At 44.6% G+C, this 26785-nt stretch overlaps 1 protein-coding gene across 1 annotated transcript in view; it reads right to left on the reverse strand.

Annotated features, from left to right (window-relative positions):
- NBAS (NBAS subunit of NRZ tethering complex) overlaps nt 1-26785 on the reverse strand; it is a 708772-nt gene that overhangs the window by 605399 nt on the left and 76588 nt on the right. Inside the window, exons 10-12 of the mRNA XM_040427340.1 lie at nt 22983-23121; nt 20406-20474; nt 1627-1755 (exon numbers count right to left, since the gene is read on the reverse strand). Of these exons, the coding sequence (XP_040283274.1) occupies nt 1627-1755; nt 20406-20474; nt 22983-23121 (337 nt within the window). The remainder of the gene's footprint in view (nt 1-1626; nt 1756-20405; nt 20475-22982; nt 23122-26785) is intronic.

The raw sequence follows: 26785 nt of genomic DNA on the forward strand, positions 1-26785 counted from the left end.
TAAGAAAGAGATCGTCATGTACTATATATAGGATGTCTGTTACATTAATCGTGGGATAACCCCTTTGAGACCCTCAGTTATAGCCTTCTCTTCAAACAGAACCCTCAGAGGATGGCTTTCTTTTAAACCAGACACCTTACAGATGTCCTAATCATGCTGGGTACTGATAAAGTGCCCATCAAGGGACTGGTAAAGAGTTTGCCGTCTATGACCTTTCTAAAGAGACCTGTCCAGGTGACAAAACCCTCTAGGGACATGATTGAATTATTGGAGCAGAATATCAGATAATAGCTCCATCTCTGTGAGTGGAACGATAGGATTTTCTATATTACTTACATGTCAATACGGCATTGTGCTCCGTTCCACATGAACAGCGCCAGAAGTGTCAAAAGAAAAAGCAGAATTCCCAATTACACATAAAAGGCTCATCATTAACGCCAGGTCTGTCTTCTCCAGGTTCCTCAGAGAATGCAGCGGACTTCACACCGCTTCAGAAAACGTACTTTTATTTAATTTTCAAATAGTATTGTTAGTTTTTTTCCTAATTATGCTGCAACCTTGTAAAGTTTATTGTGCTGCCAAGTGTCTACTGATCTGCTGCCTTCCTTACAAAAATCTCCTGCTGCTGAATTAATGGGCCGGGAGCAGAAATAAAGATTTCAGATACAGTTTGAGAAAAATCTAAAAAGCACAAAAAAGTAGGTGGCAATAATTTCTCATGTAGCATTCTGAAACTTCTACTTCTATGGCAGATTTATTTGTGTGTAGTTTACATGTATTCGAGGGAAGCTGTGGCCATGAAAATGCAGTCCATTCTGTATTATAGAGTGGGAGGAGCTGAGCAGATTCATATATCATTAGTTATAGATTCCCTATAACTAGTAATGCATTCATTTAGATGTTGTCTCACCTCAGACATTGGGGGCATATCGCTAGGATATGCCACCCAATGTCTGATAGGTGCGAGTCCCAGCTCTGGGACCCGCACCCATCTTTAGAACGGAGCCCACAAAGTGAAAGAGGGCGCACTGCACAGGCGCAGCCGCCCTCCATTCATTCCTATAGGAGTGACGAAAATAGCTGAGTGCTGGCTCGGCTATTTCCGTGAGCCCCCAGAGAAGAGAATGTAGTGGTGGCCGTGCTTGCGCTGTGCAATTCCCATTCATTCGAGTGGGATTGCTGAAAACAGCCGAGTGCGCCGCTCGGCTGTTTTTGGCGCTCCCATAGGAATGAATGGAGGAGGCTGCGCAGTGGTAAGCCGCACCCATCAGATATTGGGGGCAAATCCTAGCAATAGATATAGAGATCGATCGATCGATACTGAGGCAGCACTCCAATAACGGTAAAAAAGACCCGCTTTATTACCCCAAAATGCAACTTTTCAACCCAGCTCAATGCGGCCTTTCTCAAGTAATTGCTTGAGAAGGCCCCACTGAGCTGGGCTGAAACGTTACATTTTGGGCTAATAAAGCGGGTCCTCCACCTTTTTTACAGTTACTGGAGTGCTGCCTCATTTCTTCAATGAATATCTGCCAAGGACCTAGAGGGATTGCACTCAGAATCTACATGGTTATGTGACAGGGCTGCTGTTTCTTTTCATAGATAGATCGATAGATTTGTTCACACCTGTTCACTTTGAGGCCACTCTCTCTGTAGTCTTAACGATGGAATCTCCCAAATGGACAGTCTGCCGGAGAAATGAACGGCTGCCAAAAGATTTCCATCCGGAGAAAGACTCATCTTAAAAATGCCATCCTGTAAGAAAGAAAATGAAAAATTACAACTTTGATCACAAGACAACAAACAACATTGTTAAAATTATAAAGACTCATCAGTATTTTGTTGGTAGGGTTCCTTAAATCTGAGGGCCATAGGGAGTTCTGCTACATGGCCAGGAACCAGCTCTAACTGGTGGAGAACATGGCCCAAGTGTTTACATTCCCTGCAGCACCAGTTGTTGAACATAAAAGGATGTTCATGTAACGCACCCCGATAGGTCAGGGTCTACTAGGATCGGAGTCGCTCTTTGTAGCTGCTCATTCATATACAAATGGAATACAGGTTAGGAGTCACCTATTCTGAAGATAGGTGCGAACCGAAAACTATTAAACAGCTACAGCATTTCCTATGTCTAAGGGACCTTTTACACTGGCCAAGGAATGAGAAATATGTTATATGATTAAAGGTTTGTATGGAGCGGGCTCACAAGCTGAACTCGTTCCATACGCGGCGAGTGCAAGATCTATAATACAGCAGGCACCTGCCGGCAGTGAGCAGGTTTGGAGATCACGCCAATCATAGTTATTGAACACCTCATATGCTGCTGTCAAGAGCGACTGTGGCATCTGAGGGGTTAGACAGAGGGAGGGAGCTCCCTCTATCTCCAGATTGGACCCCCGTGGCGAAATTTCGATGCTCTGATCGGGTGCTATGACAGCCTAGGACCCTGTGAAGGTTCCAAAGATCTGACACAGCGAGCTGCCTGAAAAGCCATGCATGAGGCACAGCTTAACAGACAGCCTGTAAGAAAAAGAGAAGATCACATGTCCAAGTCTACTAAGGGTACAGTGATTAAAATAAAAAATGTTTAAAAATATTTTAAAAATAATATAGTAATACATCACCCTTGTGGCCCACAAAGCTGTGTTGATGGAAAAATTAAAAACATTATGGCTGGCAGAATATGCTGATGTAAAAGGTGTCGGCCCTTTACAGAGTGATGAGGGGGGGAGTTGCAGAGAGCGATGAGGAGAAAGCAAAGCTATTAAATGTTTTTTTTCTCCACTGTATTCACTGAAGAAAATAAACTGTCAGATGGCATACACCCCCGTATCCTAAGAGAATTAAGTAATGTAATCGCGAGACCCGTATTTCTGATATTTGCGGACTCTATACTGACAGGGAATGTCCCACAGGATTGGCGCATAGTAAATGTGGTGCCAATATTCAAAAAGGGTCCAAAAACAGAGCCTGGAAACTATAGGCCGGTAAGTTTAATATCTGTCGAGGGTAAACTGTTTGAAGGTTTTCTGAGAGATGCTATGTTGGAGGATCTCAATGAAAATAAGCGAATAACTCCATATCAGCATGGCTTCATGAGGGATCGGTCATGTCAACCTAATTTAATCAGTTTCAACGAGGAGGTAAGTTCTAGACTTGACAGCAGCGAATCAATGGATGTCGTATATCTGGACTTCTCCAAAGCATTTGACCCTGTACCACATAAAAGGTTAGTATATAAAATGAGAATGCTCGGACTGGGAGAAAACGTCTGTATGTGGGTAAGTAACTGGCTGAGTAATAGAAAACAGAGGGTGGTTATTAGTGGTACATACTCAGATTGGGTCAATGTCACTAGTGGAGTACCTCAGGGGTCAGTATGGGCCCTATTCTCTTCAATATATGTATTAATGATCTTGTAGAAGGCTTGCATAGTAAAATATCAATTTTTGCAGATGACACTAAACTGTGTAAAGTAATTAACACTGAAGAGGACAGTATACTGTATATATACTACAGAGGACAGTATACTGTATATATACTACAGAGGACAGTATACTACTACAGATGGATAGATTGGAGGCTTGGGCAGATAAGTGGCAGATGAGGTTTAACACTGACAAATGTAAGGTTATACACATGGGAAGGAATAATGCAAGTCACCCGTACATAATAAATGGTATAACTGAAATGGAAAAGGACTTTTTGTGAACAGCAAACTAATCTGTAGAAACCAGTGTCAGGCAGCTGCTGCCAAGGCCAATAAGATAATGGGTTGCATCAAAAGGGGCATAGATGTGATGAGAACATAGTCCTACCACTTTACAAATCACTAGCCGCACCAAAGAAAAATTTCTTCCATCAAGATTGAAAAAATATATATACTTTTTTTAATTCATACAATGCTTATAAAAACATGTAGATAGAAAAGAGGCGGCGTGCCACAGACGGTACTGACATGAATGGACTTCCTATCCTGCCCTTATATAGGTTTTGTAAGTAACCCATATGTGGCCATCGTGCCCTGGGTGTTAATAATATTTCCTGTAGAGTTGTTGCAGTACCAAATTTTGCGATACATAAAAAAGTATTGCGATACTCGATACCATTCGATACCATGCAAAAAAAAAATAAACCAAAAAAGCCACGTGCATTCCACATTTTTAAAAATGGTGAATTGCGCAGTTTATATTTATTTATTTTTTCTGTTCCAGCGTTCACCGCATAGAGTTTTTTTATATTTTAATAGTTTGGACTTTTCTGACGTGGCAATATGTGATATGTTTATTTATTTATTGTTTATATATTTTATATGTGAAATTGGGAAAGGGGGTGATTTATACTTAATATTTTGGTGCTGTTTTTTTTGTTGTTGTTTTTTACACTTTTTTTTTTATAACTATTTTCCCCCTTAGGGGCCAGAACCTGGGATCTTCTAATCCCTTGTCCTATTCCCCCTAATAGAGCTCTATCAGGGTGAATAGGACTTCACACTGTCCCTGCTGCTCTGTGCATAGTGCACACAGCAGCAGGGAGCAGACTAGACTATGGCAACCAGGGTTTCAGTAGCGTCCTGGCTGCCATGGTAACCGATCGGAGCCCAAGGCTTACACTGCTGGCGCTCCGATCAGAGGCTGCCACTGCCACCAATGAGGGGGAGAGGACCCTGCGGCCACTGCCACCAATGAATTCAATACTATGGGGTTGAGAGGGGCGGGTGCACTGCGCACCAATGATTTTAATGGGGTGGGGGGTACACTGCGCCACCAATGATAATTAACCCTTAATACAGGGGGCGGGTGCCGGCAGCAGATCAGCGACAGTTAACCCCTCAGGTGCTGCACCTGAGGGGTTAACTGCCACTGATCGCAGCTCCCTGTCAGAGGCAGCGTGCCGGCTATGCGATTCTGCTGCCGGCACCTGCTTCCTGTATTATGTGTTAAAGACCACCTTATATGGGTCCGGACTTAGTTAAGTTACCAGGCTTAACAGACCGGCGCCCAGGGATCTCCCTGCACTTACTATTAGTCCTGGGCGCCGCTCCGTTCGCCCGCTGTGCCCATTACGGTCTCCTGCTCCATATGCTAATTACTATCGGAGCAATGGGGAGGAGACATCAGCTTCTCTCCTGGGCGTTCCTTCTTCCTGCGCTGCGATTGGACAGCGCTACAGCAGGGAGAAGGAACGCCCACTAGAGAAGCTGATGTCTCCTCCCCATTGCTCTGGAAGGGGCTTGATCCCCGAAACGCGTCCGGTTTGGTTCATGACAGCATAGGACTTTTCATTGGAACTCTGAGGTGACATTACCAAAAGTCACCATACCCCTCGGACCCCCAGGGAGTGATCTCCAGTGCGGATACAACCATACGGTCCGGACCTTAGGACCCAGCGCACTGACCAGCCTTACAACAGCTACGTGCATCACGTGGGACGCAGCCAGGTCACGTGGGACGCCGCGTCATAGACCTGAGTCCAAGTGGCTGGAGCAAGATCAAGGGGACGCAGGAGGGGTAATGTACTTTGCCCTATGGGGCTTGTATGAAGTTTTGGACAAGACTATATTGGTTGAACATTTGACCTATACTGCTTGCTGAGTTTGCACACAAATTGAATCTGCATACATGCGGTCATAAACCTGACCTGAGTTGCATATGGACACTGCAGCCCTACACGGATTGTGTGGACATTTCATTCTGCGGTCGATTTTGCTATATGTGCATGTTTTTAGAAATATGGGAGTACGGTTTTAGTTCTGTCACTATTTTAGGTAATAAATTGGGATTACTGACATCCTGCCTTGATGTTCTCTGGTAATTGAGTGCCCTCCAGTTACTATATTACTTTGCACTTTTTTTTACCGGATTTGGGTGAATCCGTGGAGTGAGCACCGGGTCCTTGTGAAGAGGCAGGGTGAGCCGCTGAACACGATTGTATTAATGTTTTTATAAGTATTGTATGAATTAAATTCAGTATATATATTTTTTCAATCTTGATGGAAGAAATTTTTCTTTGGTGGGGCTGTTGGATAGACTTGATTTCTTCCTCCCTGGTCTATAATTTGGTGTGCTTTACAAATCACTGGTCAGACCACACATGGAGTACCGTGTACAGTTCTGGGCTCCTGTGAACAAGGCAGACATAGCAGAGCTGGAGAGGGTCCAGAGAAGGGCAACTAAAGTAATAACTGGAATGGGTGGACTACAGTACCCAGAAAGATTATCAAAATTAGGGTTATTCACTTTATAAAAAAGACGACTGAGGGGAGATCTAATAACTATGTATAAATATATCAGGGGTCAGTACAGAGATCTCTCCCATCATCTATTTATCCCCAGGACTGTGACTGTGACAAGGGGACATCCTCTGCGTCTGGAGGAAAGAAGGTTTGTACACAAATATAGAAGAGGATTCTTTACGGTAAGAGCAGTGAGACTATGGAACTCTCTGCCTGAGGAGGTGGTGATGGTGAGTACAATAAAGGAATTCAAGAGGGGCCTGGATGTATTTCTGGAGCGTAATAATATTACAGTCTATAGCTACTTGATCCATGGAGATATTCTGATTGCAGTCGGAAAAAATTGGCTTCTACCTCACAGTTTTTTTTTTTTTTGCCTTCCTCTGGATCAACTTGCAGGACAACAGGCTGAACTGGATGGACAGATATCATTTTTCAACCTTATAGACTATGTTAAAACAAACTATGTAAATGTTGCATTGCTGTACTAAAAACATAACTAATTTTCAATTAAGCCCCATAAATTTTTTTTTGCTGCTTTCAAATACAAGCTACAGTAAATGAAACGGTGCCATTAAAAAATACAACTTGTCCCGCAAATAATAAGTCTTCAAGCGGTTATGCGAAGAGAAAATGTAAAAAGTTATGGCTCTTGGAATGAGGGGAGGAAAAAACAAAAATGCAAAAACAAAAATTGGCCATGTCCTTAGTATAATAAAACTAAAAACAGGAGGTAATTGTTTAATTTCACAGCCAATATATATATAGGAGATTACTTATCAAGTTAACAAGGACAGGTGTATATATAAAAGGTATACACTGGAGATAAAAGAGACATAAAAACATAGATACAGTAGGAGCCATTACCACAAGATAAACAAGCTCCAGTACAGTACGTGTTCACCTCCTTGACGACGTTCCGTCTATTCTTTTATCTACATAAACTGTTTAACTCTTAAACAAATCGAGAGACTCAACAAAGTCATTCTAAAAAACTCAACATGCCGATGTAAAAGCAATAAAAAATAAATAAAAATGTAATGTACGAATGAAGGTCAAACTCAGGTTGTTCTTTGATGCATCACTGGAGGAATGAACTGCATTAAAGCCTACCAGAACGCCGCGGAGGTGTAAAGAAAATAGCCATATTTCTAGTATGTATGGTTCAAAAAATTATTGCATATTTTGGATCAAATGTAAAAAAAAAACGAAATGTAGCAATGGGGATCAATTCACACCAAGATATGCTTGATTTTAAGTGAATGAGAGTATTGTCAGATCACAACTAACATACCAGGAGTCTGTAGTATAACAGTACTGAAAAAAAACAGGCTCACAAAAACAAGAAGGAGCTGGACACAATTAGGAAAACATGACGTTCAAAAACTGCACAACGCCTGCCCGCAGGTTGAGCGTGGTATTGCAGCTCAGCCCTATTCATTTAGAAGGTGCTAAGGTGCAATATCGGACCAAAACCCATGGACAACTATGGTGCGGTCTTGGATGAAAGCCACAGTTCTCTAATTCAGCACAATGGGGGTCATTTACTATGAGTTATACACCAGTTTTATGACGTATATCTGTCGCAGATTGCGACTAAGGGGCCGTGGCGTGGGCAGGCTGGTTTATTAGGCGTAGAAAATGTTCTAAATGTACATCAGCAAGGAAGCTGGTGTAGATATAGACCGGGGGTAGATGTGCTGTAGATATGTAGCGGCCGGCCATTTACATCATTTTGGCGGATCCCCCGCCAGCGCAGGGGTTATTAAGACCCGTGTTTTAAACCCCCAATGTCTTTAACCCTTTCAGCGATTTTCCATTTCTGCATATTTGTTTTTTCTGTTTCTTTATCCCATCCTTCATGGAGCCATAACTTTTTTAGAAGTGTTAGACCTGAAGATGCACCAAGTTTATCAAACATCGGGCAACAGTCAGGGGCCAACTGAGAACTTAACCACCTCAGTCCCCAGTTCTTAAACACCCTGAAAGACCAGGCCACTTTTTACACTTCTGACCTACACTACTTTCACCGTTTATTGCTCGGTCATGCAACTTACCACCCAAATGAATTTTACCTCCTTTTCTTCTCACTAATAGAGCTTTCATTTGGTGGTATTTCATTGCTGCTGACATTTTTACTTTTTTTGTTATTAATCGAAATTTAACGATTTTTTTGCAAAAAAAATGACATTTTTCACTTTCAGTTGTAAAATTTTGCAAAAAAAACGAGATCCATATAGAAATTTTGCTCTAAATTTATAGTTCTACATGTCTTTGATAAAAAAAAAATGTTTGGGTAAAAAAAAATGGTTTGGGTAAAAGTTATAGCGTTTACAAACTATGGTACAAAAATGTGAATTTCCGCTTTTTGAAGCAGCTCTGACTTTCTGAGCACCTGTCATGTTTCCTGAGGTTCTACAATGGCCAGACAGTACAAACACCCCACAAATGACCCCATTTCGGAAAGTACACACCCTAAGGTATTCGCTGATGGGCATAGTGAGTTCATAGAACTTTTTATTTTTTGTCACAAGTTAGCGGAAAATGATGATTTATTATTTTTTTTTTTCTTACAAAGTCTCATATTCCACTAACTTGTGACAAAAAATAAAAACTTCTATGAACTCACTATGCCCATCACGAAATACCTTGGGGTCTCTTCTTTCCAAAATGGGGTCACTTGTGGGGTAGTTATACTGCCCTGGCATTCCAGGGGCCCAAATGTGTGGTAAGGAGTTTGAAATCAAATTCTGTAAAAAATGACCTGTGAAATCCGAAAGGTGCTCTTTGGAATATGGGCCCCTTTGCCCACCTAGGCTGCAAAAAAGTGTCACACATCTGGTATCTCCGTACTCAGGAGAAGGTGGGGAATGTGTTTTGGGGTGTCTTTTTACATATACCCATGCTGGGTGAGATAAATATCTTGGTCAAATGCCAACTTTGTATAAAATAATGGGAAAAGTTGTCTTTTGCCAAGATATTTCTCTCACCCAGCATGGGTATATGTAAAATGACACCCCAAAACACATTCCCCACCTTCTCCTCAGTACGGCAATACCAGATGTGTGACACTTTTTTGCAGCCTAGGTGGGCAAAGGGGCCCATATTCCAAAGAGCACCTTTCGGATTTCACAGGTCATTTTTTACAGAATTTGATTTCAAACTCCTTACCACACATTTGGGCCCCTAGAATGCCAGGGCAGTATAACTACCCCACAAGTGACCCCATTTTGGAAAGAAGAGACCCCAAGGTATTCCGTGAGGGGCATGGCAAGTTCCTAGAATTTTTTATTTTTTGTCACAAGTTAGTGGAAAATTATGATTTTTTTTTTTTTTTTTTTCATACAAAGTCTCATATTCCACTAACTTGTGACAAAAAATAAAAACTTCCATGAACTCACTATGCCCATCAGCGAATACCTTGGGGTCTCTTCTTTCCAAAATGGGGTCACTTGTGGGGTAGTTATACTGCCCTGGCATTCTAGGGGCCCAAATGTGTGGTAAGGAGTTTGAAATCAAATTCTGTAAAAAATGACCTGTGAAATCCGAAAGGTGCTCTTTGGAATATGGGCCCCTTTGCCCACCTAGGCTGCAAAAAAGTGTCACACATCTGGTATCTCCGTACTCAGGAGAAGGTGGGGAATGTGTTTTGGGGTGTCATTTTACATATACCCATGCTGGGTGAGAGAAATATCTTGGTCAAATGCCAACTTTGTATAAAAAAATGGGAAAAGTTGTCTTTTGCCAAGATATTTCTCTCACCCAGCATGGGTATATGTAAAATGACACCCCAAAACACATTCCCCACCTTCTCCTGAGTACGGAGATACCAGATGTGTGACACTTTTTTGCAGCCTAGGTGGGCAAAGGGGCCCATATTCCAAAGAGCACCTTTCGGATTTCACAGGTCATTTTTTACAGAATTTGATTTCAAACTCCTTACCACACATTTGGGCCCCTAGAATGCCAGGGCAGTATAACTACCCCACAAGTGACCCCATTTTGGAAAGAAGAGACCCCAAGGTATTCGCTGATGGGCATAGTGAGTTCATGGAAGTTTTTATTTTTTGTCACAAGTTAGTGGAATATGAGACTTTGTATGAAAAAAAAAAAAAAAATCTGCATTTTCCACTAACTTGTGACAAAAAATAAAAAATTCTAGGAACTCGCCATGCCCCTCACGGAATACCTTGGGGTGTCTTCTTTCCAAAATGGGGTCACTTGTGGGGTAGTTATACTGCCCTGGCATTTTCCAGGGGCCCTAATGTGTGGTAAGTAGGTAAATGACCTGTGAAATCCTAAAGGTGCTCTTTGGAATGTGGGCCCCTTTGCCCACCTAGGCTGCAAAAAAGTGTCACACATGTGGTATCGCCGTATTCAGGAGAAGTTGGGGAATGTGTTTTGGGGTGTCATTTTACATATACCCTTGCTGGGTGAGAGAAATATCTTGGCAAAAGACAACTTTTCCCATTTTTTTATACAAAGTTGGCATTTGACCAAGATATTTCTCTCACCCAGCATGGGTATATGTAAAATGACACCCCAAAACACATTCCCCACCTTCTCCTGAGTACGGCGATACCAGATGTGTGACACTTTTTTGCAGCCTAGATGCGCAAAAGGGCCCAAATTCCTTTTAGGAGGGCATTTTTAGACATTTGGATACCAGACTTCTTCTCACGCTTTGGGGCCCCTAGAATGCCAGGGCAGTATAAATACCCCACATGTGACCCCATTTTGGAAAGAAGACACCCCAAGGTATTCAATGAGGGGCATGGCGAGTTCATAGAAATTTTTTTTTTTTTGGCACAAGTTAGCGGAAATTGATATTTTTAATTTTTTTCTCACAAAGTCTCCCGTTCCGCTAACTTGGGACAAAAATTTCAATCTTTCATGGACTCAATATGCCCCTCACGGAATACCTGGGGGTGTCTTCTTTCCGAAATGGGATCACATGTGGGGTATTTATACTGCCCTGGCATTCTAGGGGCCCTAAAGCGTGAGAAGAAGTCTGGAATATAAATGTCTAAAAAATTTTACGCATTTGGTTTCCGTGAGGGGTATGGGGAGTTCATGTGAGATTTTATTTTTTGACACAAGTTAGTGGAATATGAGACTTTGTAAGAAAAAAAAATAAAAATTCCGCTAACTTGGGCCAAAAAAATGTCTGAATGGAGCCTTACAGAGGGGTGATCAATGACAGGGGGGTGATCAATGACAGGGGGGGTGATCAATGACGGGGGGTGATCAGGGAGTCTATATGGGGTGATCACCACAGTCATTGATCACGCCCCTGTAAGGCTTCATTCAGACGTCCGGATGCGTTTTGCGGATCCGATCCATCTATCAGTGCATCCGTAAAAATCATGCGGACATCTGAATGGAGCTTTACAGGGGGGTAATCAATGACAGGGGGGTGATCAGGGAGTCTATATGGGGTGATCACCACAGTCATTGATCACGCCCCTGTAAGGCTTCATTCAGACGTCCGGATGCGTTTTGCGGATCCGATCCATCTATCAGTGGATCCGTAAAAATCATGCGGACGTCTGAATGGAGCTTTACAGGGGGGTAATCAATGACAGGGGGGTGATCAGGGAGTCTATATGGGGTGATCACCACAGTCATTGATCATGCCCCTGTAAGGCTTCATTCAGACGTCCGGATGCGTTTTGCGGATCCGATCCATCTATCAGTGGATCCGTAAAAATCATGCGGACGTCTGAATGGAGCTTTACAGGGGGTAATCAATGACAGGGGGGTAATCAATGACAGGGGGGTGATCAGGGAGTCTATATGGGGTGATCACCACAGTCATTGATCACGCCCCTGTAAGGCTTCATTCAGACGTCCGGATGCGTTTTGCGGATCCGATCCATCTATCAGTGCATCCGTAAAAATCATGCGGACATCTGAATGGAGCTTTACAGGGGGTGATCAGGGAGTCTATATGGGGTGATCACCACAGTCATTGATCATGCCCCTGTAAGGCTTCATTCAGACGTCCGGATGCGTTTTGCGGATCCGATCCATCTATCAGTGGATCCGTAAAAATCATGCGGACATCTGAATGGAGCTTTACAGGGGGGTGATCAATGACAGGGGGGTAATCAATGACAGGGGGGTGATCAGGGAGTCTATATGGGGTGATCAGGGGTGATCAGGGGCTAATAAGGGGTTAATAAGTGACGGGGGGGGGGGTGTAGTGTAGTGTAGTGGTGCTTGGTGCTACTTTACTGAGCTACCTGTGTCCTCTGGTGGTCGATCCAAACAAAGGGGACCACCAGAGGACCAGGTAGCAGGTATATTAGACGCTGTTATCAAAACAGCGTCTAATATACCTGTTAGGGGTTAAAAAAAACACATCTCCAGCCTGCCAGCGAACGATCGCCGCTGGCAGGCTGGAGATCAACTCTCTTACCGTCCGTTCCTGTGAGCGCGCGCGCCTGTGTGCGCGCGTTCACAGGAAATCTCGGCCATCGCGAGATGACGCGTATATGCGTGACTGTGCGCAGCGCTGCCACCTCCGGAACGCGATCCTGCGTTAGGCGGTCCGGAGGTGGTTAAAGTGGCCCTAAAAAAATAAAATAAAATAGGAGTGGCCCCATTTTGTAGGCAGGTCCAAATGAACAAAAGGTGGAACACCACAAGTATGCAGGGTCAACAATACCATAGTGCAAAAGACCATCCCAGCAGAACCAAATAACACAGTGTAGCACAATATACTGCCCCAAAATCTGGCCCTCTTCTGTCCTCCTCCTCCAGTTGTCTATGGAGCAGGGGGCTTAGAAGGTGAGGGGCAGGCCACAGCAGTTAAATTCAGGAGGGCATGTCCGGTCACTAGCTGGGTACATGAGTACCTGATTCTCACAGCATTAGGTTTGCTGAAAGTGCACACTAGAAGTTTGCAAGTGTCTATGTGTACGAACCTATGGTATGTAAAAAGGACTTTTTCCAGCACATGTTTGGTGAATACAATGTAACCCTTTAGTGACAGTGCTGCTGTGGCGAAAGTGTATTGTGAGTGGACAAACTACACCTGTGAATAAGTGACGTGGAAGCTGCGGAGCACCATGTGCCACTGATGTGAGAGGTGATTGTTGGTTACAATGGTGCCCAACAGCTCACCGTCAAAATGAACCTGGGGCAACCAGACGTCTGTCTAACACAACAGTTCAGAGAACCCTACTGCGTATGCGGCCCCTGAAGCAGATGGATGATCACTGCACCTCTGCTAGTGAAGTTGCTTAAATTTTTGCAGCAGTATCAGAATTTGGACCTCTGCTGATTGGTAAAGAGTTGTCTCCTCCGATGGGTCAGGTTTTCTGCTACATCGAATGGATGGAGGTTGCCATGTCAGGCAAGAAACCTGGAACTATTGCAAGAAGTACACAAGGTGGTGGTGGCATCGTCATGGTCTGGGGAAGGTTTTCATGGCATTCTCTGGGCCACTCTCAACCGATTTTTGTATGAATCCATCCATGCAGATCACATACACCCATACATGCTGATTGTCTTTACTAGGGGGATGGGATCTTCCAGCAAGACAATACAACATGTCACACAGATAAAAATGTCTGGCATTGGCTGGAAGAGCATGACCAAGACTTCCAAGTTCTACCCTGGCCCCTAATTCCTCACACTTGAATCCAGTTAAGTATTTGTGGGACCAGCTCGATCGTTGTTTTTGCTCTCTAGATCCTCAACCATGCCCCCTCCAGCAGCTGTGGGATGCACTGCAGTCAGCATGGCTCCAGATACTTGTGACCACCTACCAGGACCTTATTGAGTCACTGTCAGCCCATCCAGCTGCTGTCCATGCTGCATACCGAGGTTACTCTGCATATTAGCTAGGGGTCAGAATAAATGTGACTTGGCTGTGCGTATGGAGTTGTCCAACAGTTTTAAAAATTTTAAAGGTGAGCAAACAGGCTTATAAAACGAAGAAAAAAACTGCTAAAGGACCCTCTGTTCCAGTGTTGCAGGTCACGTCACATCCATCATTCATGTCACGCACATATGACTACTGAAGCCAATGACTGGCTGAGCAGTGGAAGTGAGGTCATCACTACACCAACATTAACCAAAAGCTCTGGGAACTGGTCCTGTAAAACTGGAACGGAAGGACCTTTAGCAGGTGAGTTAAAGGGGTTCTCCAAGATGTAACAGTTGATGATCTAACCTTAGGATTGCTTATCAATATCAGATTGGTGTAGGAGGCCAGCCAATCTAATATTGATGAACAATCCTAGGGATTGATCATCAACTGTTAAATCTTGGAGAACCCCTTTAAACTATTTTCTTTGTTTTATAAGTCGGTCTGCTCCCCTGAAGATTTAAAAAACTGTCGGATTACCTCCTTAAGACTTTTTAACTTACAGTCCTCCTAAATGCAACCTATTTCGTAATGTCTAGTGAAACGGTCAAACAAGCCAAATCTGAATAGTACAGTCAGAAGAACAGGACACATCCTGAGCACCACTGCCCTGCACCACAGTCATTTTTCCTTTGAGTCCAGAAATAAGCCATGTCTACAGCCGTTCCAGGTCACTAGTTACGCAGCATTACATCTTCAAAGCATGGCCAGAAGATAATTAAACCTCCATTTGCACTTTAAAGCAATATTATGCTTGATTTACTCCAATCCAATAAAAAACACTTAAGCCTTTCAATATGCCTTTTAGCAGTAGGTGTGACCTGGTGATTCCAGGATTTGCTACTGTGGAAGCGCTATACATACTGGGAAAATAGATACCATTTAAATATTAAAATTCACAGATTCTTCTATTTTGGTTGGAGTAAGTCTCCACTTATAATATATAACACCCAGAGTTCATGCAGACAATACGGAATCAGTACATCTTTCCAGTTCCAATATCTCCCCAGAATGGGCAGATGTCACATCGTAGGGAACAAGATTATTGCTTTCACATTAGCGCTACAGGAGCAAAACGACAATTGACGAATCGGAACACAACTATAATACTGCCAGATGGACCCCAATGACTATAATGGGGTCCGTCACGGTTTCTGTTAGGAAGTCCATCATTTTACCAGATAATAGTGTTGCATGCAGGACTTTTTGTGTCTAAAATATCTTACGGAATCTGCAACGGAAGCCCTGACACAAGAGTGGACTCAACCTTACAAGTTTACGGAACCCCACCAAGGGGTTGACATTTTTATTTTTAACATAGTGATTCTCTGACAATAAGGTCATCACAATGATTCCCACTGGTGGGACCCTTTGAGATCAGCAGCAATCTGTAGGAAACGTGTTTCTGCAGCGCCGCCACATGGAAACCGAAACATTACATGGTGCTTAAAGGGGTTTTCCAAAACTTTATGATTATCTATCCATTGGATAGGTCATCAGTATCTGATCGGTGGGGTCGATAAGTTGTTTTAGAAGTCACCATCGCTTGCAATATTGCCATAATCTTCTCGGAGCTCAGCAAGCACAGCACCGTCCATTGTACAGCGGATGTGCTTGGTGATGTCACGTGGCCTAGGAAAACTGCGAGAAGGCAGCGGTGCTACTGCGAGCACCGTTGCCATCTCAAACAGCTGATCGGCAGGGGTCCTGGGTGTCGGACCCCCACTGATCACATACTGATGACTTAATCCAGAAAAAAATCTCAGAAAACCCCTTTAATGAAATCAACAGGCTGTCTGTGTGATCCATGGACAGTTGGGGTCCTCCAAAGAGAGAGACACTCTTTATAGCTGATCTCTGTTCCAGCTTATTGCTGGAGGTCCATGATAAGAGACTCTCTTCTATTAACAAGACAGCCAAATATACTATTTGAAAATGAGTTGTGTAAACCAGATAACACATTTAAACCCTTTCAAGAGCTTGTCTCCTGAAGCGACCATTGAGGGAGAATCCCGGGTTCAGGAAGGAGAGCTGCTTTGTATAAGTGGCTAATATTATGGAGAACTTGAGCCGCCCTTGTATTACATACAGACTCCCATTCATCTTAAAGGGAATCTGTCAGCTGGATGAAGTACTATTATCTCCAGTACTACATGAGCAGTACTGCAGATAAGGAGTCCGGATCAATACACTTTATTTCCATACTGCCCCACCGTTACCTCGCTGCGCGCTGGCAAAGCACTGATGCATTACATTGTCAGGAGTGAAAAGCTCGTCCATTACATGCACCACCTCTGCATTCTGGACAATGTAATTCTGATGAGCACAGGAGGGTAATGGGAGGCGACTCGGGCTCCTTATCCGCACACTATTCATGCAGCATGCCAGATAATAGTCTGGGCATCTGTCAGCAGTTTTGTACCTATGACACTGGCTGACCTGTTACATGTGCGCTTGGCAGCTGAAGACATCTGTGTTGGTCGCATGTTCATACGTGCCCGCATTACTGAATACAATGAAGTTTTAATATATGAAAATTAGTCTCTAGGAGCAACGGGGGCGTTGCCATTACACCTAGAGGCCCTGCTTTCTCTGTAACTGCCGTGCCCTCTGCACTTTGATTGACAGGACCAGGTGTGAATATGTTTTCTCTGCCTGACCCCGTCACATGAAGAAGGCGCGGCAGCTGCAGAGAGAGCAGAGCCTCTAGGTGTAATGGCAACGCCCCCGTTGCTCTTAGAGGCTCATTTGCATATATTAAAACATGATTTATCTCAGCAATGCGGACACATATGGACATGGGACCAACACAGATGTCTTCAGCTGCCAAGCGCACATGGAACAGGTCAGCCAGTGTCATAGGTACAAAACTGCTGACAGATGCCCTTTAATCCAGTCGTCGGACTCAATGGCGTCATATAAACCTAAATTTCCCTTTCAAGATCAGGTGTTTGACATGGGTGTTGGGAGGAAGCCCTAAACAAAAGGGTCAACGCTGTTGCCCTTCTTCCTAACCATGGTGTGAAAACTCTTCAAGGAAATACAGAAGGATTTTGTTTTTTGTTTTTCTGTAGTCAGGCAAAGTAGACAAAAACAATGAGGGAAGGCAATTTTTTTTAAAAGCAAATACCGAAGTTTTCTACTGCCGCTACCACCGTCATAATGAATGTTATCTTTGGATCCAAAGAGACGTGTTTATTTCAATTTCTTTTCATGAAACCATTTGTATACCAATACAGACAAGCTCGTCCTGGCTATAAACCAGGCTAACCATCTGTTAAAGGGACGTCCCTGGAGCCCGCGAATCAGCCTCCTAAATTCAAATGCATTAGTAATTTAATCACAAGTGCCCCAGAGCGGGACGAGGATTACACTACTGCATCCAACACATCTCGCAGGACGAGCTCGGACTCTGATCTCCAGGGAGATGCATCTGTTTTACCGGATTGTTAAATTAGCGCTGCTTACTGACAATGGAGCTGGAAAATAAAAGGAACATATTGCAATGAATAGCGGTTAACTACGACGCTCCTGCGATGCTTTACTAGATATCCTCCACAAAAGGCCACGATTATATGGCCCATTTGCAGAGGAGATACCGGCTAAGTGTTTCCAAGTCAATAAAATGTGACTTAACCCTTGAGTAATCACCCACTGGACAGATTAATGTGAAACAGCATTAATGACAACGCAATAACTCATCTCAAAACGGGTCTGTGATAATTGCTGTGGTCTAGGACTTGCCAAAGTATTTTCAGGAATTTTAGTTTCAAGTTGGCAGCCAATGCAAAGCCTCACTTCGAGTATGCCAGGTATGTTTTTGTGTGTTTTTTTTTTTGCTTTTAACCCATTGGCGGTTTTATAAATTTTTTATTTTGCCAATAATGCAAAACAAAGCAATTGTGCAACAATTTGTATTATATAATTATTATCTATTATATATATATATATATATATATATATATATATATAGTGTGTGCATGTATATATATATATATATATATATATATATATATATAGTTACGTTTTTGCTTTTTAATGAAGCGCTCAGTAGTATAGAAGAGAGAGGAGCAGTGACTGTAGTGCTGCCTATACTCACCATTCCCTGGTCTTCCTCTGGGCGCCACGCTGCAAACAGCGGCAGGATATTTTGCGTGAACTATGAACTGATGCTGTACGCAGTCAGGTCACAGTGCACCACAGGCCCAGAGAAGAGAAGGCAACGATGAGTGCAGGCAAGACTGCCAGATCTGCAAAGTGGCAACGGAGCAGGAGAGGTAAGTTTATTTTATCTCTGATGGGGGTCTGATATAAAGGTCTAATCTAAGGTCTAACATCGGAGTCTGATCTGAGGTCTGACATGGGGGTCTGATCTAAGGTCTGACATGGGGGTCTGATCTAAGGTCTGACATGGGGGTCTGATCTGAGGTCTAACATTGGGGTCTGATCTAAGGTCTAACATGGCGGTCTGATCTAAGGTCTAACATGGCGGTCTGATCTAAGGTCTAACATGGCGGTCTGATCTAAGGTCTAACATGGGGGACTGATCTGAGGGCTGACATGGGAATCTGATCCAAGGGCTGACATGGGAATCTGATCCGAGGGCTGAGATGGCGGTCTGATCTGAGGGCTGATCTAAGGTCTGATGAAGATTGGGGGTCTAATTTGGGAGTCTGAGGTCTGATGAAAAATATTTTTTTTCTTATTTTCCCCCTCTTAAACGTAGGTACAACCTATCGGCAGGTGCATCTTATAAAGAAAAAATACACACACTTTTTTATTTCTTTTACGCATACACTGACCATTAAGATGTAATGAATGCACTGTGTAGATTGTTAAATGGGTATTCCCATCACAGACAATATGCCCCATATTGCTAGGATATGTCCCCGTTGTCTGATAGGTGCGGGTCCCACCTATAAAACAGTACTGAGCAGTGTAACTGTGAATCCAGCACTGGAGTGAAATAGCAGTTGTACTGGGGCCAGCAGCAGGGTCTGATTGTCTCTGCCTCTGTCTTCCCCCAGAAGCTCACTCTTCCTGTCCACTCTCTTCTCCATATACAGTACTTTATAGGCAGCATGTAACCTGAACCCATAGTGAGACGATACTCTCTCAAGATGAGTTTTAGGTTTCAATGACACCCATGCTGTTATTTCCATTGTTCTGCTCCATTACTGGAACAGAACAATGAAAATAGCAGAAAAGTGGATCAGTTGCATGACAAACATGAGTGGCACCCTAGTAACTATAAAAGCTCTTTCACACGAGTGGATGCCGTGCGGGTAATCCGCTGCGTGAAAGCAAGCCAAGCCCCGCTCCGGACATCAGAGACACGGAGCATTAACATGATTGATAATGCTTCGTTCCTCTCTGTGACCTTTTTACTACAAAATCACAGGGAGATAAAGTTGTCACCGTGATTTTGTAGCAAAAAGATCACAGAGAGGCACGGAGCATGATCAATCATGTTAATGCTCCGTGTCTCTGCTGTCCAGAGCGGGGCTTGGCTCTCTTTCACGCAGCGCATTACCCACACGGCATCTGTGAGCCTTGCAATGCACCACATTACAGGTGTTATGAGAAGGCCCGCCGGTCCTATGAGCGCCTCGGGTTTCTTGCTGCTTACCCTTTACCACTGACATCATGACCATCGGTCACGTGGTGTAGGTGCAGCTCAGCCCCCTTTACTCTCCAGCCAAAAGTGAAACAGGGCATTAGGAAATTAACCCCCTGTACCCTCTGTAGGACCTCCAAAGACTGGCTGTGTTGGGATCACGCAGAAGATGTGACAGACTGACGGAGTGAGGGTAACGTTACTTGTCATTCATCTCTAGGTTCATTGTTCCTTTAATTTTGGGCCCATTCACTAAAGAACTGCTTAATGGAGGTGCAGAACACACCCAATGATATAACATGATGTACAATAGACACAAACGGAATAAACAACCAAAAAAAGCTATAGCGTTTCCCATCACATAGCTGCATATCAGCACTATAGTGACTGCGGCACGAACAGCAGCTATCCCGCTACCTGACTAAGCAATGCAAATATTCCCTTGATATCAGTATTTACAGACTAAAACCCTATTATAGAATGAATACAACAATGAATGCAATTTCTGCCCATTGCTTTAGACAAATAAAGACGCAATAGCCGATTATTAGTATGAACTTTCGCACTGGAGTCGCCTTGGTAAGCTGTTCTTTCCTTTCCCTTCCTTCTACCAACGATTCTCAATCAAATTGTGTTCCACATGCTGGAGCTAAATTAATGAAGTAAATCCCCATTACCTGTTCGCTTCCGTGTCTGTTAGATAATCGCAACTTAATAATCCTCCACAATCCTTTTCCCTTCAGCGCCTGTAAAACGAGATCAAGTCATGCATTACAGCGACAACTGAAATTAGAGGGGGGAAAAAAATCTTCATTTTTGCAAACAATAATTCACGCAACGTAGGAAAATATGACAAAAGAGCCGGATAAATAAAGCACTTAGGTCATTACATTTCCCAGGATGCATTTTAAGCCCCTTTAGGCAATTTTATAAATTGAATTTACAACTATTGTGAATTATTGGTGCATTTGAAGCACAAGCATTATGATTTTGGAAATCCCTTTGTTTATCTCAGTATTACTTTTAATTGAATTGAGGAAAGTAACTGGAAACCTACTTAGCAATGTGTTTTTGTCACTTACTCGTATGCGACTAGTACGGCATAAAGCCGGCTAAATCCTATAGCCATCTTAATTACTTTCAGCACTCGCGTACCTTAGGAGTCCCCGGAAAACAAGGAGTGTCCAAGAGCATCAAAGATGCAAAATCCACAAACCCTAAGTCTGAAGAAGGGTGTATTACCCCCTGAAACGTTGCTTAGTACACATCAATAAGTCTTACATAGTAAAGAACTTGTTGTGAGTGCTATTATTACTGACTCCAGGGGAAAACCAAAGGGCCTCTCCAGAAAGGAATTCCGAGGGGCTGCTCCACGGAGGTAAAAAGAGGGTACATTCCTGGCAGGTAAACAGAGGGGCCTCTCCACGGAGGTAAACAAACAGAGGGGCCGCTCCTCGGAGGTAAACAAACAGAGGGGCCGCTCCTCGGAGGTAAACAAACAGAGGGGCCGCTCCTCGGAGGTAACCAAACAGAGGGGCCGCTCCTCGGAGGTAACCAAACAGAGGGGCCGCTCCTCGGAGGTAACCAAACAGAGGGGCCGCTCCTCGGAGGTAAACAAACAGAGGGGCCGCTCCTCGGAGGTAAACAAACAGAGGGGCCGCTCCTCGGAGGTAAACAAACAGAGGGGCCGCTCCTCGGAGGTAAACAAACAGAGGGGCCGCTCCTCGGAGGTAAACAAACAGAGGGGCCGCTCCTCGGAGGTAAACAAACAGAGGGGCCGCTCCTCGGAGGTAAACAAACAGAGGGGCCGCTCCTCGGAGGTAAACAAACAGAGGGGCCGCTCCTCGGAGGTAAACAAACAGAGGGGCCGCTCCTCGGAGGTAAACAAACAGAGGGGCCGCTCCTCGGAGGTAAACAAACAGAGGGGCCGCTCCTCGGAGGTAAACAAACAGAGGGGCCGCTCCTCGGAGGTAAACAAACAGAGGGGTCGCTCCTCGGAGGTAAAGATACAGAGGGGCCGCTCCTCGGAGGTAAAGATACAGAGGGGCCGCTCCTCGGAGGTAAACAAACAGAGGAGCCGCTCCTCGGAGGTAAACAAACAGAGGGGCCGCTCCTCGGAGGTAAACAAACAGAGGGGCCGCTCCTCGGAGGTAAACAAACAGAGGGGCCGGTCCTCGGAGGTAAAAAAACAGAGGGGCCGCTCCTCGGAGGTAAAGATACAGAGGGGCCGCTCCTCGGAGGTAAATAAAACAGAAGGGCCGCTCCTCGGAGGTAAACAAACAGAGGGGCCGCTCCTCGGAGGTAAACAAACAGAGGGGCCGCTCCTCGGAGGTAAACAAACAGAGGGGCCGCTCCTCGGAGGTAAACAAACAGAGGGGCCGCTCCTCGGAGGTAAACAAACAGAGGGGCCGCTCCTCGGAGGTAAACAAACAGAGGGGCCGCTCCTCGGAGGTAAACAAACAGAGGGGCCGCTCCTCGGAGGTAAACAAACAGAGGGGCCGCTCCTCGGAGGTAAACAAACAGAGGGGCCGCTCCTCGGAGGTAAACAAACAGAGGGGCCGCTCCTCGGAGGTAAACAAACAGAGGGGCCGCTCCTCGGAGGTAAACAAACAGAGGGGCCGCTCCTCGGAGGTAAACAAACAGAGGGGCCGCTCCTCGGAGGTAACCAAACAGAGGGGCCGCTCCTCGGAGGTAAACAAACAGAGGGGCCCCTCCTCGGAGGTAAACAAACAGAGGGGCCGCTCCTCGGAGGTAAACAAACAGAAGGGCCGCTCCTCGGAGGTAAACAAACAGAGGGGCCGCTCCTCGGAGGTAAACAAACAGAGGGGCCGCTCCTCGGAGGTAACCAAACAGAGGGGCCGCTCCTCGGAGGTAACCAGAGGTGCAGTTTTGGGGAAAACAAGCAGTGTCCCCATAAAACTAAATTTCCTGCTACACATCCACACTTTCACATAAGGTGTTTGAAGGATCATTCCATTTATGAGAGGATCCTGAGAAGTTCAATGGGAAGGCGACATTTGTGAGCTTCTGTCTGCTATTAGTACTGAGAACGCAGTAGAAAAAAAGATGCCGTTTCAGCACACGAGATCAGAGCCTGCGGTTAGCCACACTTTGCAACTGATGATTTTTTAATTTACTGTAAACACGTTAAAACTGCTGAAAATTTAAATATGGACATTAAAGACGCTCTGATAAATAATTAAAGAATGCAAATGAATACTAAAATGCTCACAGGGCTTTTTCTCATTACTTACCTGGCCTACGTCACCCTTGTAATTAGTGACCTGTTTGTAATGAGGAGAGCCGGAAAGCACTCTCCAGGACGTGAGCCCACACTGCGTGGCCTCCGACACTCCATCTTCATTTGTCTCGCTGCCTCCAACTAGCAGGAGCCTAAAAAAAATATAGACAGGAAGAGCGCTCAATTAAATGCATCACTTGCTGGTCTATAGTGAAGGAAACTATTTTTCGGAGCTCACTAAACTCAGTAACAACGGCAATTTGCCGGCGCAACTCACTGATAGCAGGCAGCCTCTGCTCCGAAAACTGTAGGAAAATAAAGAGTCATTACAGGTAAATGTAACGCCTCATGTTAGCATAAAGAGAAGAGTATTTTTCTAATCTATGAAGTTCAGGGCAATCCTACAGGTGACAATAAACTAATATAACCACAGAGAAGGTCACAAAGACATCAGCCTGCACCTAATCCCTACAAATGGGAAGTCCAGGATTTCACTATTAATGGCCTATCCTCAGGATAGACCGCTAATCAGAAACTGGTGGAATGTCTTGAGAATAGGCAATAGTCAAATCGTGGACAACCCCTTTAAGGTAATGAGTCATTAGAAAACAACCTACCTTTTAAATCAAGTTTTTATGTTAAGCATTTTTTATTTTATTTTTTTCCATGTCAATATCTATATTTAAAACAAAGTTCATAAATCTTGCCAGTTTCACCCTAAGCCTTATAATAGGTTGACACTTCCTGTTCTATAGAGATCACTTCTCAGCAGTCATCTCCTCATCATCACAGGCAGGATTAGAATGAAAAAACATCTGTATATATAACACAGGATCCACCATTAACAATAGCTTATTGTGTCAGATCCCCTCCGCCCTCTCCCTACACAATTCACAGAGCATGCCCACAACACTCTCCCATAGAAGCCAATGGGTCGCCTTCAATATACGGGTTCCTATGGTCCATTTGGCTGCTGTAAAGCATATCTCAATAGTGTTAACAGCTGCTAAGATAAGATGAGCAGTACTCCATCTCATCCACTCTTAGAGGGGTTTTGCAGCCAGTACATATTGATGACCTGTCCTCAGGGTAGGTCATCAATATCTAATTGGCGGGGGTCCAACTCCCAGCACCCCACCGATCGGCTGAGGAGGCAGCACTTCCTCTTCAAGATTACACTGCGTGTCGTCTCACTTGCAGCCTCGGTGCAGTGTAATTAAAAGAGCTCGTCCCATTCAAGCGACTGGAACAAGCACTTAAAATTACATCGCATAACCAAGACTTCCGAGACTCCCACCGATCATGCAAGCGCTGCTTCCTCATGAAGATTGCACTGCACCTTATCTCGCTTGTAGCGGTGGAGCAGTGTAACTCCAAGTGCTTACCCCATTCAAGTGAATGAAACGAGCACTTGTAATTACTCTCTGCCGCTGAGACGAGTGAACAGGCCCTTACACATTAGTAAATGCCCTTTAAATTTTCAATGAAGCAACAGAGAATCCCTGGCTCTATACATAGGTAGAGACTTACTAAGCAGAACGAGTAGGGATTTTAGCACAAACTGCACCAAAAAAGCGCTATACATGGCACAAACCAAACTTACTAACTGTTATGAGTCCAGAACAAGAGAGATCCCAAAGCACTCACCATAAAAATATTCCTTTATTTAATCCAGCGTGCACATAAAGCAAGGACGGGAAGGTGATGCAGGAGAGCAGTTGGCTTATGGCCGCTTCACGTCACGGACTAAGGGAGCGCCTGTGCGCTTCCTTTTATCAGCTCATCACATACAAGTAACAATATATACTAGGGCCTCATGCACACAAACGTATTTTGTTTCCCTGTCCATTCCATTTTTTTTGGTTTTTTTGTTGTTTTTTTGCGGAAAGGAAGACAGCCCACCGCGTGCTGTCCGCTCCGTAGCCCCGCAAAAAATGTCACACGGACATTATCTGTATTTTCTGCGGATCACAAAATACATACGGTCGTGTGCATGTAGCCTAATAGAGATTCAAATGTACACAAAGAAGATACCGTATTCTTCGTCCCATAAGACGCATCCCCCCCCCCCCCCCCCCCAAAAGTACCGGAAGACCAGGAAGCGGTGAAGGCTCTGTACTCACCGCTTCCTGGTCCTCGGCTGTCGGCTGTGCAGTGGCTGCGCACAGCGTGAGGGTGCTCCGTTCACAGCACAGCCGACAGCAGGAGGGTGAGGAACAGCGGCGTCCAGGAGCAGGAGAGGTAAGTGTTTGTTTCATTTTATTAAACATGAGGCTGATCTGAGACAATGGGGGCTAACATGACTGCTGGGGGCCAAAATGAGTTGGAAATGGGGGCTACAGAGGGCTGCTAAAACGCAATGGGGGCTGCTAGGGGCCGAAATGAGAGGCAATGGGGGTTACAGAGGGCTGATATAAGGCAATGGGGGCCAAAATGAGAGGCAATGGGGGTTACAGAGGGCTGATATAAGGCAATGGGGGCCAAAATGAGAGGCAATGGGAGCTACAGGGGGCTAATATAAGACAATGGGGGGTGCCGGGGGCCAATATGAGAGGCAATGGAGGCTACTGAGAGCTGATCTGAGGCAAAGAAGGCTGCTGGGGGCTAATATGAGAGGCAGTGGGGGCTGATATGAGGTCTGATTGGGGTCTGAGGTCTGATTGGGGGTCATTCACATTGGGGTCTGAGCTGAGGTCTGATTGTGGGTCTGATCTGAGGGGTCTTGATCTTGTTGGGGTCTTATTAACATTGGGGGTCTGATTGGGGTTGTTAGCTAAGGTCTGATCTGAGGTCTAATGAAAAATATTTTTTTCTTACTGTCCTCCTCTAAAACCTAGGTACGTCTTAGGCTACTTTCACACTAGCGTTCGGGGCTCCGCTTGCGAGTTCCGTTTGAAGGCTCTCACAAGCGGCCCCGAACGGATCCGTCCAGCCCTAATGCATTCTGAATGGATGCGGATCCGCTCAGAATGCATCAGTCTGGCTCCGTTTGTCCTCCGCTCCGCTCAGCAGGCGGACACCTGAACGCAGCTTGCAGCGTTCAGGTGTCCGCCTGGCCGTGCGGAGGCAAACGGATCCGTCCAGACTTACAATGTAAGTCAATGGGGACGGATCCGTTTGAAGTTGACACAGTATGGCTCAATTTTCAAACGGATCCGTCTCCCATTGACTTTCAATGTAAAGTCAAAACGGATCCGTTTGCATTATCATGAACAAAAAAAAAAAAAAATAATAATTTTTTTGTTCATGGTAATGCAAACGGATCCATTCTGAACGGATCTAAGCGTTTGCATTATAGGTGCGGATCCGTCTGGGCACATACCAGACGGATCCGACCTAAACGCAGGTGTGAAAGTAGCCTTATAAGGCGAAAGGTACAGTCATTTATTTTTGGTCATTTAAACCAAGAGGTCCTGCCATATAAACTGCCGCACTGAGTGTGAACAGGTGCCTATTTGCAACACTTTACCCTGCTTTATCTGAGCTCAAAGAGCACAATTCCTGGAACGAAAATTGCCCATTGCAATTAACCCTTGTAACCATTTTTTTTTTGTTTATTTTGCATAAATCTACCCCTCACTAGTTGGTCTCTTAAATTTTTGTATCGCTTATATGATAGATCCACGAAGAAGACCAGAAAGATCCAGTGCCTGCTCTAGGAATGTATCGTATTCACTATTATTGCGCTGTAACCTGAGGAATTGACTAGATGGGAAAGAACTATGATAGTGTGGTGGCAGTGGATTTCTGGAACCCCTTTGTCAATAATTCACCCCCTTTAGAGTAAATAACAGTATCCAAAATCTCCACACTGTT

Source organism: Bufo bufo, chromosome 4 (genome assembly GCF_905171765.1).
Source record: "Bufo bufo chromosome 4, aBufBuf1.1, whole genome shotgun sequence".
Taxonomy (NCBI): domain Eukaryota; kingdom Metazoa; phylum Chordata; class Amphibia; order Anura; family Bufonidae; genus Bufo; species Bufo bufo.